Source organism: Phalacrocorax aristotelis, chromosome 2 (assembly GCF_949628215.1).
Source record: "Phalacrocorax aristotelis chromosome 2, bGulAri2.1, whole genome shotgun sequence".
NCBI lineage: Eukaryota > Metazoa > Chordata > Aves > Suliformes > Phalacrocoracidae > Phalacrocorax > Phalacrocorax aristotelis.
Window position 1 is genome coordinate 133,258,045 of NC_134277.1, and position 15,990 is coordinate 133,274,034.

The 15,990-nt window shown below is 38.7% G+C and overlaps 1 protein-coding gene across 5 annotated transcripts in view; it reads right to left on the reverse strand.

Moving 5' to 3' along the window:
* The window catches only part of JPH1 (junctophilin 1), an 88,278-nt gene that overhangs the window by 15,912 nt on the left and 56,376 nt on the right, over positions 1-15,990 (reverse strand). For all 5 annotated transcript variants that reach the window (XM_075085267.1, XM_075085265.1, XM_075085264.1 and 2 more), the window contains exon 3: positions 15,564-15,682. In XM_075085267.1, coding sequence (XP_074941368.1) covers positions 15,564-15,682 — 119 coding nt within the window. The remainder of the gene's footprint in view (positions 1-15,563; positions 15,683-15,990) is intronic.

A 15,990-nucleotide genomic window follows, 5' to 3' on the forward strand; every position in this document is an offset into this window, starting at 1 on the left:
CAACAGGCTAACAATGCCATATTTCTACTGGGTATTTGGCAATATTTGATGCTAAGTGACACTGAGCCCCACCAGAGAAAGCTGTAGCCATCCAAGTAACATCGTGGGGTGTCTGACCAGGCATTGAGCAATTGCCTTAACACAACACAGCAGCTCTCCCTCCCACCCCCAGGTACATCACATATGGCTATTAGAGGTACATCCCTTGCCTCCAATCTTGCCAGGCAGGTCTTTCCAACACTCAAATTCTTGGCTCTGTTGCTGAAGTTAGCTTTGGAGACTGTCCAAGGACTTTCATTATGTATGTTCACTGTATTCAGTACAATCAGATGATTATGCACCTGTCTAAACCACTGACTTCAAGCAGCAAGAACACAGTTCCCACACCTGACCACAAATACTTGTCAGGACTCACCTTGTTCCCTTGGTTAAAGGCATTATCTAACACTACAGATACAGGCAACAGAGTCCTTTTTCTTCAGCATATGAGCACTCTATAGCATGAGTTTAAAGGAACGAGGGCCAAGGGAATTTGGAAAGGGAGTCACATTTCATTGATGGCTGTGGAGTGAGGCAAGCTTTGCTTTGGTTGCAGACACACTCGTAGTTGTTCTAAATCTAGAATTTCTTGTGGAGTTCTTGTGTAACATGTCCCTCCTCCTGGAAGGGCCCCAGTAGGTGATGTGACAGCATGACCAGCCCTGTAAATGACAAGAGAAGGGTGCCTTGGTTCTGCCACAGCATTTTTAGAGAGGTGACAGCCGCATGCTTTCCCCCATGGCCTACTGAGGTATACATATTGGCAGCACGTGGCTGTTTCAGATTGTGGCTCAAGCATTGTCTGAAAATGCCATCTTGCAGGACACTGTAAATGCAGCCAGTGTTTCCCAAGAAGGGTAAGAAGAGACCTTGTGCCTTATCAGCTCAGGATGAAATCTGAAGCTTGAGAGGGATTGCTGAATGCACCTAGGATAGTGACGAAAAAGGCATAGATATATATTTATATACGAGCTTCAGGTCATCCCCATGCCTATTCAATCCAGCCAGTTCCATGTATTTTGGCCTCTCTGTGAATGAGAAAAGATGAGGGTATGGGAAAAGGGTGGGACTGAATGAGGATGAGCTCAGGAGTGCTGAAGGCACTGGGATTCCTTACAGTAGGGCTGGTAATCTTTCAAGGAGCAATTCTGAATTCCATAGTCAATATGCATAACTAACTAACCTGCTGTAAATCTCATTTCCATAATTTAATGAGCTTTTGCTTCATTTTAGCATGATTTCTATATTCTCAAAATTATTAGGTTAATACTTCTTTTAACTGGCAAAAAGGACTTCTGTAGGAACACATCAACCAAACAAAAAAGTCTGAAGTTTTCTGGCAGGGCTGCAGGACAATGCATTTTCAAGTAATACAAGAACACTGCTGTAGTTTTCTAATATTATAAAGAAACACAGCAGTTAGTAATTTACAGAATTAAAACATACTAGCATATTGAATTAAAAATAGTACTATGTAAACTAAAATATACTACATTCTAGTACAATTTAGTTCTCCATAGCCCTATTTTCTTTAGGAGTTAATCCACTGCATCCTACTCTGGCAACTTTCCGTGTACTTCTGTACTGCCTTGGACATGTTATAATGTCTTACTTGGTCCACATGTAAAAAGAAAGTATGGAGTGGATGCGCAGGTTTAAAAGCTTTTCCCTGAACCAAAATTGTTTAAGACAGGGAATTCTGTTCATATGAACAAACAATTTCCATAGCAAACATTTTTACAGTGCCAGATGCATTCCTTCTTAGAATATTGTGAGAAACTCCACCAAGACTCCACTAGAAACTCCACTCTCTGGGAGCAGCAACAAAGTTTTGGGAGAGTAGGTTTCTCTGAGCTAAGCCTGAGACACTGTGTAATACAGATGAGAGCCTCTCAGCATGCTATGATAGAAGATGCCTATTCCTGCAGCCCTGGACTCGTATGTGACTGAAGTAGGTTCCTGTAAGACACTTTAGATAAGCACAGGCTACAGGACTCTAGCAGCCTTGTCATCTGGCTGTCTCTGGTCCCCATGGCAGACTGCTACTCCCAGTCTTAAACTGCTTGGCTGCTGCACAAGAAGGATGCTCCTTCCCCTTCTCTTCCTCGAATTTGTGAAGGCCCAGCCACAACCTTTAAATCAGTTAAAAGTGATTTGGTTGGAAGGTGCTGTAATTACATATTCTGTGCAAAACTGCTAATTTGGGAATTACCTGGCATTACCAATAAGACCATGCTTAATTACATCATCATAACTTGCAAAAATATATTTAAAACCTAGAGGTTGATGTGTTCTTTACTGTAGAGACTGATTTTGTTCTTCAGACATGCCCTCTATTTGTTTTTCAGAGGAAAACGAAAAGCGTGGCAAAATCACCTTCTAAATATATGGAAATAGCATTTAGGCTTTTACTCTGCAATTTTACAGTAAAAAAGAAAAAAAAAGACAGCTTATCCTTAAGAAAAAAAACCCCAACTTTATAAAAAATTTTATAAACATCTTATAATTTCTTCATTACACTTCTTCCACTCTTTTGTCCCCACAGCCTCACCATTTTTACAATTCAGGAAAAACAAGCATTTCATATTACAAGTTCATTAGACTTTTGAAAGGAAAAAAGATTGCAATGCCACTAATGCAGGCTCTAGAATATTGTATTTATGGAATATCATATTTAAAATGATGCCATTTTGATGTGGTTGATGCCAAAATGATGTGATTCATTTTCAAGGTATATTAGAAATAGTTATTAGGGAAGGATGCGCCTATTTCTGCTTTTTAAACTACAGTACATATTATATGATCTAACTCAACTATTGTTAGTGCTACATGAAGAGTTAACAAATATATAGTGCTATATAAAGAGTAACCCAGGAAATAAATGGCATTATAATTTCACAATTACAAGAAAATTTATGTTGCAGTTATAAATTCCACCCACGAAGCAGATGATACTCCACTCCCTAATTTTGTTTATGCATTGTTGGCGCAAAGACTCTCAATCTTCACTGCAAGGTTTACCAATTGTCTGAGGGGTAATGATGACACGATCAAAGGTTTTTGCTCAGTCAGGACACTGCAATCAATATGCAAACCTACCAAGAGTAAAGGCCCCTTTTTACTAAACTACTGAACACTTGTACAAAAAAGAGAATTCCTGCTCTGAAAAGTCCACAATTTAAAAGCACAATACAAAAAATAGCAAAAAGGTTATACAATAGCCCATTTTACAGATGGGGGAGCTAAAAAAAAGAGGGAAATCATGACCCAAAGAGCATGCTTCACCTGTATAATGTCTCTGAATTCAGTGATCTGTTGTCAATAAAGCACTGTCATGCTCAAAGCTTTGCTAAATCTTTGGTAAAGTGATAGCCTAAAGTTGCACAGGAAACCTTTGTCAAAACTAGGAATGGAGTGCAAGTCTTCCAAGTAATCAAAAGGCAACACAGCACTTCAGTTGTAAGTTTGTCACATATCTTCATAAACGTCACCTTCCTGGAGAAGCTGAGAACTGTCTATTGAATCAGAATTCAAAGACCAGGAGAAGGAAATAGTAAATGACGAGTAAGTTTCTTACTGCACATTATATCCTAGTACAAATCCAGGGCATGATATTGTTGAAGCAAAACCTGAAGTCTTTTGTGTTTAAATGCACTGTACAAAAAAAGGAAAATATATAGTTTGGTGTTGGTACCGCAGGTTGCTATATACTGTTGGAGAAATAAGCCAGCAAACACCATCGGACTTGTAATCTTCTGATGTGATCAATGGTCTTCCAAAGTATCACTGTTGGCAACGATAACTATGCTCTCATGATAAGATTTGTTTGCTACTCTGGTGAACATTAATAAAACTTGGAAAGCCTGGTGACCCATTACAAGACCAGTTAATATAGGATCTTCTTTCCTGCAAGCATCCAAAATGCTCTTATGTTAGGATTTTTTAGGATAGGACATCTATTTTGTAATAATTTCTCATCATTCAGGATGGTAACTGTAGGTGAAGGAAATAAAAAATCATCATTTATCAGTCTGCCAAAAGAAGTGATTCAATGAGTCATTATGAAAGTGCAAATAACTATAGTCAGTAAATTTTAGAAAGACAGGGTTTTTTATTATTGCTTCATTGTGGAGATGTGTAGGGGGGCAAGAACTATAATTAATGTCATTAGTACTTCCTCTGTTTTATTCTTATTTTTCTGAAGGTTATAGTGATAACAGGCAAAATAAAAGCTTTTAACTGCTAGGCTGCTGGCTTGAATTCAGCCCAAATGAATGGAGGGCTGTGCAACGTCATGTGTGAAATGTGTTCATAAGCTCAGCAGAGCAGAGATATGGTTGTGGTTTTAGTAATGTTTGGCAGCCCTGTCTGCCATCTTGGCAGACTGAACTGGGACTGAATGGGGCTGGAAATTAAGACAAATTTATGGATATAATGCAAGGTGCTTAAAGAGGCATTTCTGCCTGACAGATATGGTAGTTTAAGAGTTTATCACCCCAGATGTCTGCAGTATCGTTCTGATGGATATAATGCCCCAGCAACAGGACACGGAACGATGCAGCTGCTTCATGATTGGGTCAATGTGCAGCAAGGTATGTAAGATATCTGGCCCCCAGACAGTAAGTGGGCACCTGACTTGATTGCCAAGTGGGATTTCCCTAGAAAGAAATGCCCTACTCCTAGTAATGCATATATTTAATAATTCCTTAATTCAAAATGACGTATGTAGGCTGTGTTATCCTGTTTTGGCTGCATCTAAAGTTGGTTATGCCAGCTGGAATAACGGCTCTCCTTAACTGTACTTGAGAGTGCCCTACAGAAAAAAAACCAGCACATTTGCTAAAGTTTAAAAATAAAGAATGCCACAAAAGACAATGAAGAATTGAAATGGAAGGGATTTTTGACACTATCTGGTGAGACTTAAAAGAAACCCAAGTCTGGATGCCTGCTTTAACATTTAGCCCTTGATGGCAAATGCATTTTGGAGAGATACGATCAACATTTTAAACACCAGTAAACAGCTCCCCTAGCAAGGGCCAAATCAAAAGCCTTGCCTGGACTAATTTTTAAATTCCATTTGGCTGCCTTACCATACTCTCTTATTTTTTTGGACTTACTACCACTAGCATGCAAGTACCATGGCTGCCTAGGAAAGCAAACTACAAGGTAAATAAAAGCGAGAAGACTGCATGTTTTGCATAACCCAGAAATACTCTAAAATATGATGTTTGCCCTTTGGGATGCTTTTTATTCTTTCTTAATTCACTCTTAGTCCCAACTCCTCATTTCTTCTTCATCCCCCCTTGAAAATACCTTCCCTTTGCTGAAATTTTCTCCAGCTTAGACTTCTAGGGCTTCTCAATCTGTTGTTAGCACTGCTGCTTGCTTCAGCACTACGCCGGGGAGCCTTTCTTCTCCTGCTGCACTGGAGGCAATACTGAAACCAGTATGTGCCAACAATTGCTCACTAACTAGATCCATGAATGTCATGGAGAATGATGCCTCCATGTACTTATTTTATGGAACTGTTGCGATTTGATCTGGCAGCCAGTTGTCCTTCAAACCATGTACCACTGACATGACCTAGAAGTGTAACACGAAGACAGCACATAATGTGATATTATACTATTGCCACAACCTGACAAAGCCACATCATCATTCAGCGATGTAAAAGATAGAATACACAAATATTCCACCTAGGACTAACTTTAAAAGGTAGCATCGCTGAATACAAGTGGGTTTTAATGCAGCCTTAAGTACAACCTTCCCTTCTTGTTAAGTAAAGATAAGCATCTACAATACATAACCACTGGTAGAATTTGCTTATTAACTGTCTCATGCAGAAGAACTCCAAACATACAAATTCATGCATATCAAGGTTGCCCTCTCAACTACTTTCTTCAGCTCTGCTCAGGAAGCAGTTTTGTGCAGTACATTAACAAATTCCGGGTAGTTTTGCAAGAATACCTATATACCATCTTTAAAATATCTGCCAGTACTTTATTTTCCTGGTTTTGACATCAATTAAAATGATGGGACATTCTCAAAACCCACATCAAACATTTCCTGTAATGGACTAGCCAAAGATCAAGAGTGCCGAGTTATTTATTTACCAGCCACACACACAGGGATATGCATACACTTTGGCCAAAAGCAAGGCTAGGTCTTAGGCCTCTGTGTTTACTCTACTCTGATTTTTACACCGCACAAGAGAGCTACTGGTGTGGCCTGTGAACTGACTACGGTACTGCCAGTCTCTCTCCATTTCACAGGGATATTAGTTGAAAAGTATACAGCATTGTTATCTCACAGTGCTATAAGAAACTTCTTGAAAATATTAAAGCATCTACTCAAGCACATGAACTTGGGATGCTAGCAACAGCAATGAACAAACATGGAAATGGACTTCCACCAAATGATCCAAAACATATGCAACATCACAAACTTGTGAGACTAGCAGCAGGATGACAAAACAGAGACGTTAGTGCAATTCCTAGCTATACGAAATTCAGACTGCCTCTTCTCTCCTTTCTTATCAGTTTCTCCAAATCTGAAATCCATTTGAGTCGTCCTACCATTAGGATACCTGAATATAATGCATAAACAGTATTTTTGTATTTTTAACTTTTTGCATCCTCCAATAAATAATTAAAAAACAATTAAGGATAAAAGCATCCCTAAAAGTAAGATTTTCTTCCTCAAAAGGTTTCTAAATGCATCATTACAAAATAGATATATACACACTGAAAGATCTGAAGGCAGAAAAGAATAGACTAATGAATCTCAAAAACTGCCTGCAGTCAGCACTAAGTAAGCAGAATATATTTATTCTGACTGTAAATCCAATCTCAGCTCCATTTCTGTGACTGCTTTAGTAGGTGACTAAAGTAGCCATGACATTTGTAAAACAGTACAAAATTCGTAACTGTATCTGCATAGAAGATTACAGGGTGTAGGCCCTTATACTGTTGGATTCATTACCCTCAGAAAAATGTAACAGATTTACCCTACCTGACAGACAGCACTATGACCGCTGCGTAGCTCTCTCTGGGACATCAGCTTACGGACACAGAAATTGCTCATGACCAGCGATCTTATTTATGGCTTGCTTTACTTACCCTAACACTCTGTTGATGGATACTGACAGAACTTCAAAAAATATTTGCAAGATTATATGGTGTTGCATATGGCTCCTGTATATAGGACAGACTTCATTTTTCCAGGCTAGTTAATATACACGCGTTGTATTTAATGTGAATGCTCCCAGCTAAATAACACACGTACTATAATCTACTTGAATGCTTCTGAGCCTGCAGGCTGCTTAATATGAGATAACTGAGAAGGTAAGCTTGTAGCTTTTTCATCGAAAATCTAAAGCCTACTTTACTTCAGCTGAGCTGCGCTAGGGCATGAGGGAGACTGAAGCCTAGCATCAGTGGATGTTTTACGTCTATTATTAAAAACGGTACATGAACCTCTGATCATGGGAACATTTTTCTGTAAACTAGAAAAAAAATCCACTGGAAAATTTAGCAAATGTTAACTGTGGCAGCAGGGTTCTTTAAGCTCCCTTATATCTATCGTAAAAGATGGGCAGAAGTGAAAGGCTGTAATTCTGTTCTCATCACAATGGCATATTCCCTGAAAAGATGATTGTATATACATGAAGAGACTGTTAATGTGCCATAATATCTGCCCAGTAAAATCCACACTTCTACATTTCTCCCAACATGTCCACATCTTTCTGGTATGATGATGTCCAAAGTTATACGCAATATTTCAGATTCAGTGTCACTTGGATCGTGCAGAGAAGGGACCATTATCCTTCTCCATGACGTGCTGCTTCTGTATATGCAGCCTGGAAGAGTATTAGCTGATTCTCCTGCCATATCACGTCTCAAGTGCGTGGCTATCATCCTGTTCCATGGGAGTCCGGCAACTGACTGCACCAGGAGCAGGTTCACATCTCATCTACTGGCTAAGTCTGTCAGCCCTTAAGGACTTGTCGTAGCACTTCTGAGGAACAAGTCTCTGTCTTCAGTTTAAATTCTGGTCTGGTAATTCCGCAAACTAGCTTGCATTTGGTGAGTGATCACTACTCTGATCAAAGCTTTTAACATAAGCATGCCAGTTCTCAGTGGGAGACTGGTAATAGACTGTCGAAGTTGTAGCAGATACATTGCCTCCTGGGCCACATAAAAGTACGGAGGAAGCAGCAGTTTTTTCTTCCTTGCATTCCATTGCACTTGCAGAATTTGGTATCATATACTGAGAAAAATTTTAAACAAAATTTCTTACACAAGCCAACCCTCAAGCTCCTGGTCCATCTGTCCACATACGCAGGTTTACATAGATACCAGAAATGACTGAAATTATAGTAGTTGTTCTGCTGATAGGGATCAAACAGCTTCAGAAGAAAAACTGCAGCCACTTCCACAAGCAACTTGAAACAACCACAAAATGACACGATTTTGAGATTTTAGGAGGAGGAGAAAAATATCATTCATAGCTGTCAGATGCTTTCCAATACAGTGGAATCCTCCAAATCTATCCTCTACTCTTCACAGTTTGGCAATTGCCCCTGACAAAATACCTTCTGCTCTTCATCTGATACTTGTTGAGGTTCCTCTGCTGATTTCTTAGTCATAATCTCAGTATCAGTACTCTGTTCTCATCCTCTGACACAGCCGGCCATTCTCCTCTTGTGGAACAATTCTCCTCTGTTAACTTCAGTGATTCATCCTTTTATTTCCCCTTCATTTTTCTTTCACTTTTTAATTATATTTTAAAAGAACATAATCTCAGATTACTCTGTTCTTGGTCCCTCTACGTTATCTTTTTACAGTCTTCATCCTGTTTAATCTCACAATACAAAACAATTCAACTACCAATTCCATTCTGGCTGTGTTTCAATTCTAGATTTAGCTCTGGTTCAGATTATGATCTGAGTCAATAATTGTTACAAGACTAAAAGGTAGAAAGCTTCATCTCCTCCAAACTCTCAGCATCAACTTCTACATCACACTGAACAACACTACATTACATTACTTAGGTCTATAATCTGAATAACATCTTTCTTTTTCAGATTTCTCTCTACCTCTATGTAAGTCTTAAATCTTGCAGACTTTCTTGGAACAAAATGCCATGTTCATTAGCCATCTGTTTCTCTGGCCTTGACAAACGTAGAACGCATCTCCGAAGACTATGTCTCTCTAATGTGCTACCTTTTCCTCTGGAATACATATCTCTTTCCCCGTTTCCTATAAAAACAACAGCAAAAGAGCCCACAGCAAGCATTAACTGCTTATGGTCAAGTAGTACAAGGCGCTGTAACCAACACAGCTGTGGAGATATGCTAGTGTAACCCATATCACATATTAAAATAATAGCATGAGAAACCTAACCTTTTCCAACAGTATTATACTAGTGAAGGCTTATATTAAGTCCTTTCAAAATAAACCACCATACTCTAGTGAAAATGAGCACTGTAAGGAATGTTCTCAGAGGACGGACCTTGTTAGCTGAATTTCAACATGGAACAAATATTTATGATGCAGTTATAAATAGGATTTATAATGGAAATGTTGACACTGTGACAATACTCCCATGTGACAGACCCTAATTCATCTTGTCCTTGGCTGATGGACACTGTGACAGACCAATATAGAAATTTACTGGAGCAGGCCAACAGTGTCCAGGTTCTGTGTCCTGGAAGGAATGGTTCTTTTTGGAAGCAAAGGAATAATTCTGAACAGAAGAAAGGAGGCAATTAAAACTCCAAGGTAGCACTGACCTCTTTCTCTCAGATTATACTTGTAATTAACACTCCTGTGGTTGCAGCTAAGATAGACACACCTAGGTACACCTAGTTCAAGAAGGTACTTAAAGATAGCAACGGAGCCTGAAGCTAGTCCAGGCTAGTTGCCTGACTGTCTAGCTAGCTTCATAGTCAGATCCTGTAGCCTTCCATGAAGATAATCACAAGTGGTATCTAGACGCAAATTAACTTGCTCAGTACTTAATGGAAGCCTGTGAAAATTACAGTGACGGTAACAGCTTACAGCTTTATCTCTCTACAGGAAACTGGTTCTCCGTTATTAGTTTTAAAAGTTAATTTGCTCAAAACCAATTACGTGCATTTTTTCCTAAGCACGTAATTTGATTATGTGACTCGAAAGTATCTGGAGAGACTGAAAAAGCATCCTGAAGAATTAAGGCTACTCCAGTGCAACCTCTCATTCCTTTGTCTTCTCCCAAGCATGCTCTCTTGTCCCAGATGCATTCAAGACTGCTGGGGAGTGCGTTGAGCCAGCATGCGTGTACGAAAGTGAGGCAGGATGGGTGCAGACTGACAGCAAACTGGATGGGCCTCATTCAGGGCAAAAGGAAAGATGTGGAAGGGTGGGAGCATCTGTACCTAGGGCTTGGTGAGACTGGTGATAAATTTCGAAGTCAAGTCATGAAGACTGGTATGACAAGAGTTATAGAAAGAAAGGGAAGAACAAGAATAAAGCTTTAAGCTGATACCTTTTCTTTTAATGCACCTTCTTTAATTACTAGATACAACAGAAGTGCCTTAGCATACTCCTTTAGGCTCTGGCTTCTCCAGAGTTGTGCAGAAAGAGGACGGCAGCAATAAAAGTTGTAGAGAAAAGATGCCGTAGCAAGGATCCTGACAACAGTTTTGTGAGGATGATGAAGCTGTATGTTGAATAATTTCAGAAAATGAACAGGCTCTCATATGACTAAGAATAACTAGTGAGCTTCCGTATGCTTTAAGGCACAAACTGATGGCATGCCTGGTAATTCTAATCAGGCAAAATGCTCATTGTAATTGGCTTTTTAAATAAAAATATCTGGCCTGGTCCACATGCATTTAGCCAGCACATTCCAGTTAATTAGCATCAGGCAGAAATCCCTCTTTCCTGTCCATATGGAGTTTGCATTTTGTGAACTGGAGGAGGTAGAGATGGCAGAGAGGAAGAAGATGGGTTTCTTCCAAGGCTACAGACATCCGCCACTGGTCAAAAGAGAACGGAGAACACAGTTACTCTTTAAGGCTTTAAAAGTCATTAGAAGTTGCCTTCTCAAAAGCTTAAAATGCTTATTTCTGAAACAAGTAATGTTCAGCAAGATAACACTGATGCTGTAGCATAACCAAACATTACAGGAAAAAAGGCTGGTAAAAATGACAAATTCTTGTTCTTTTCATTAGAAAATCTTTGCTCATACACCATCTCTTTGGAGAGTGTTAATTGATAAACTGCTCCTTGATTTCTCTCTTGCCTTGTTTAGGAGATCAAAGGCTGGATGAATTGTTCTGGTGAGCCATGTATGTTTGCCTGGCAGCTGGTTGGCTTGAAAAATAATCTGCCATAAAACAATTCAGGTCTAAATTTCCAGACCTTAACTGCTCCATGGTAAAGAGCCCAGACTGCTCTTACCCTGCAGCAAAGTAGTTTTACCCCTCTTTCATTTAATCAAATGTTATTCATTCAAACTGAATGAAAGAGCAGTATCCATTTGCTGCAGGATATATATGCACACAGACAATAATGGCTTAGCCGTCCAGTCTGTGCAAGTTCATACTTTAGCCTACCTCCTGGTAGTTTACCATACTATATCCTAGAGATGGCCTGTAGAATTTAGCATGAATGGGTAAGTCAAAGTATCCGTTAACCTTGTGCAAGCATAGAACAAAATTCCCCCTTTTTACTGGGTGTCAAAAGGCTTTCTTTTCTGTCACACCTTTGATACAGCACTCCCGTTAGTATTTTTGCCTGTCTCTAGGTTTTAACAAGAGACACAAAACGGCATTTATTGCTTTTCTTTAAGCAAAGGCAATCTCAAACTGTCCCTGTACAACTCCCTTGAATGAGGATATGACTCAGGTTTCATTTGTTTCCTGTCCTGGTATGCTCTCTTCTGACACATCTACAAGTTTAGTGATGCCTGGAGGAAACAAACAGGCCAGAGCTGGGATTTCTCAAAATTCATTTTATTTGGTGATAAAAAGGCCTGTAAAGTATGGCCTCTATGAAGACTGCAACATTTGTGTAATCTACAAAACATATACCATTGTGGGTAGGGCTCTGCAAAGATATACCATCCTGATAGCTACTAACCATTAGCCAAACCTCTGCTACATCAAAAGCAGAAGCAGGGTCTTGCCTGAGACTAGTGTCAACAAACTTAGGGAACACAGCTCCCTGTAACCTTCTAAATCCTTACACCACGGCACTGACCTTTTCAATCATACTTGCTTTCCTTATATGCAAATATTAAGGTAATCAATTACTGGCAAAGCTAAATTTCAAGATTTCTATGGTACCTCAATATTAATGATTCAGACTGACATTATTATTCTCACCTGCTGAATGCTACTTTGCTTCCTACCGCTTTGTTCTCCTTTCAGTCTCCTCTTAAACTACATTACAAAGCTAGAACCTCTTGGCAGCTTCTGATAAATGTCTTAATGAACACAAAATTGAATGTGAGAGAAAGTAGTTGGGAAGTAAGAACTGTCATGGTACAGAGTGATGAATATTCACTGTAATTATAAATTGGGCATAATACTAGGCTATATGGCCCAGAAGATTGCTTTTTAAGAATCTGAAATTTAAGAGCTTTATCAAAAGATTTTCAAATATTTAAATGGACTTAGGCTGCAGGTAGTGCAGAGATCACTCATTAAGACAGAAAAAAATGCTTAACTGTTGTTTACAGGGAGGTATTTGTATTTCACTTTTTTCCTCTCTCTTTCAAGAGGCTTGTTGATATACTACATACATTTATTCGTTGCTGACAGCATGCTTGCCTACCATACTAAGGAGTTCAAGCAATGAGAGAAAAATTACACTTTCCCACAATAACTTATTTTCAAGACAATTTAGCACAACGGAAAGCTTTATCTTAACTACAGTTTCAGAGACTGAGATACAATACTTATCATTACCTTTTAGTAGCACTAATAGAAGCTTATAAAGGTACTGTAAAAATAAAAAGCTCAAGCAACAAGAAAACGGAGAAGTTGCTATTAGGAAGCGTATAATGGTTACCCGGTTTTCATTCAAACATACAAAAAGTGCTATTTGAAAAGCAGATATTTACTGCTGTTTGTGTGAGTGAACACAAATACTTAAAAATATTTATCTACTTTATTACTATAAACACCAAAAGGTAATGATAACATTGTCCAGTAACTCATAGCATGACACTTAGGAAATACTTAAAAAAGCAAGTATGCGTACAGCTGAGACTCAGGGTTAACTGGTATCAGTTAGAAAGAACGTATCTGAAAGGCATTGTGAACACTGAGAACAGAAAGTATCTCTGACATGATAGTATTTGAAAGGATCATAATGATGTATGAACCCAGAGTTCTGCCGCAGCTTATCTGGGCTTACTGAAATTGAGTTAACATCTTGGCATCTTAAAGTTACTTAAGCAACGGGAATGGCATTTTTTTTTCCCAGTGTGTACAAATATGCTGTATTTGGCCATCTTGAAAATAATGAGGGCATTTAAAACTTAGACTCCAAAAAAGGTATTTATTTTTTGATAGATAGCTAGCTAACCGACAGACATTTCCACACAAAGAATAGAGTAAGTAGACTTCCAGAAATGTTTTGTTACATCACTGTACACATATACAGCAGATCTGGGGAAGGGATATAAACTCCTCCCTTCCTTAACTGGAATAAAAGTTTTAAATGAGAGGAAAGTAAGAATCCTGCACCTTCTCTCCCCACATCTCAGCCGATTTGTCAGCAATGCTTCTTCACATCCTGTGGCAGGAAGTAAAAAAAGACATCTAACAAATTCCTCATCTGGGGGATTTCTTGAAGTAAAATTTCACGCCATCAGCTGTTCGTGTTTTCTCTCGAGTACTCCAGTAATTTCTTTATTTTAGGGGCTTGGCAGTTCTGAAAGACTTTCATTCCAAATGCTTTAATTCTCTCTTACTTCTACCCTCTATCAAGCTCTCCTTTTACATTAGTTATTTGTATGGCTAAGCTGATGACTTCTTAACTTATGACATAACATGGACTGCTGCTATAAACTGGGAGTTCATCATTGATGTAAGAATAAAATAATGGAAAAAGAAAAAGACTTCGGTATCATAGGACCAAGTATGGGCTACTAATGGTCCACAGGAGAGGTTGTACTGAGGTAATTTCCAACAGTGAAAGGTACGTATTGATACAATTTTAAAGCTAGTAAAGTTGTACTACTGGAAATAATTCCATTGAGCTTTACCTACAGTTCTGTACAGCCATGTTCAAGAAAGATGAATTTATGCCAGGATGAATACAAAGAAAGGTTGCAAGACTGATAAGGGGAATGGAGATTCTAAGCTGCACGAAGTGACCAGCCCTTGGCCTAGGCACCAAACAAACAAAAAACAGCACTCTAACCCACCCAACCCCAAAATATGCAGATTGCTCTCTACAACTAAATGCTTAGGAATAAAGACGAAAACAAGTATTCTTTAAGCTAACTGACAGTAATGATTTATAACAAGTTATAAATAGCTGTTACTTATACCAAAAATTGAAGGAAATATGTAGATTGTTAGAAAATGTTGAGGAATGTTGTTGTTCTTGGATTTTGCGGGTCACGATATTAGCCTGCATCCATCATATGGGTACATTTAAGGATAAAGGTGTTTGTGTCTGAAACAAGGATATGCAGAAGATGAAGGTAAGCGAAAATGAATCTCAGAGCTATAAACTGTATTAACATACAAGTGCAGGCAACTCCTTGAGAAGTAATAACAAGATATAACTCAACTTACTTGACAGGTGAAAGAAAGGACAGACTTACGAAAATTAAATTGGCAAGTGGAGTTGCATTTTATCTATTCAATCTTAAGCTAAAGAGCAGTACACAAAAATATTAACCTCATGGAGAGACATCAGAAAAACAAAGCAAAAACCACTTTGCTTCTTTTTATAGCAACCTTCCAAACTAGTGACAGGTAAAAATGGGTTGCAATGTTGATATAGGTGACACAGACTTAATTCTATGATATCTTGAGTATGGGACTAATGTTCCACAGAGCACCACAGGCATAACAGAGGAAGATTCCCTCTCAGGTTATGTACGTGTAATGGTAAACATTCTCCAGAACTCGGCCATACTAACCAAGACTGTCAAGAATTCCCTTGTAAAAAACCTAAGGATCCTTCCCCTAATAAACACACCCTAGAAATAATCCAAATTTCTGTTGATTTACATTCCCTGAAGTCTGTTTTGACAGCGTCCTCGAGAAGCTATTGAGGCAAAGTTGTATGCTTGATACTGACTTTTTGATACTCAACTGTTTTTATAGAAAGCAATAGTCACCAAATGATTAAAAATTGAAAACAAAATCCCCTTGAGCAACCTAGTCTTCATTACCTACATGACTGTTGTACCTGTATCAATTACAACATTCAAAATGAAATAAACTTTTTAACATAACACAGAACCTTTTCACCACAAGGAAAAAACTAGCCACAAAAACCCCAATCTATAATTACCTGGTTGGTAGAAATTTGGTGAAAGTTCTCTGGCAACTGCTCTTGCAATATCACATTCCTGGCGAGCAGCCTGAGCAGCCTGATCCGCAGCATCAGCTTTAGCTCTTGCATGCGCAGTTCTGTACAGAGTAGAAAACAGTTTAAATGCAGAGGAGTCTTTTATGACTTACATCAATAATGTGAGAGCAAAGGACTACTGTCCTCAGCTACCATACACTATACTGTATAGTGCACTCTTATGCCCACTTGCTGTGAGTAACTGCAAATCAGTCGAAGTATTTCACAATCAACACATTATTTCTCTCGGCTCTTCAGTCCTGCTCACCCTTGCATCAAATTTACTTGTACGTACGTACTTAGTTTACAGCCCAAGCTTATAATTAAAATTTCTAACTAGGAAAAAACAGTACCTGACCAAAACCTGGGA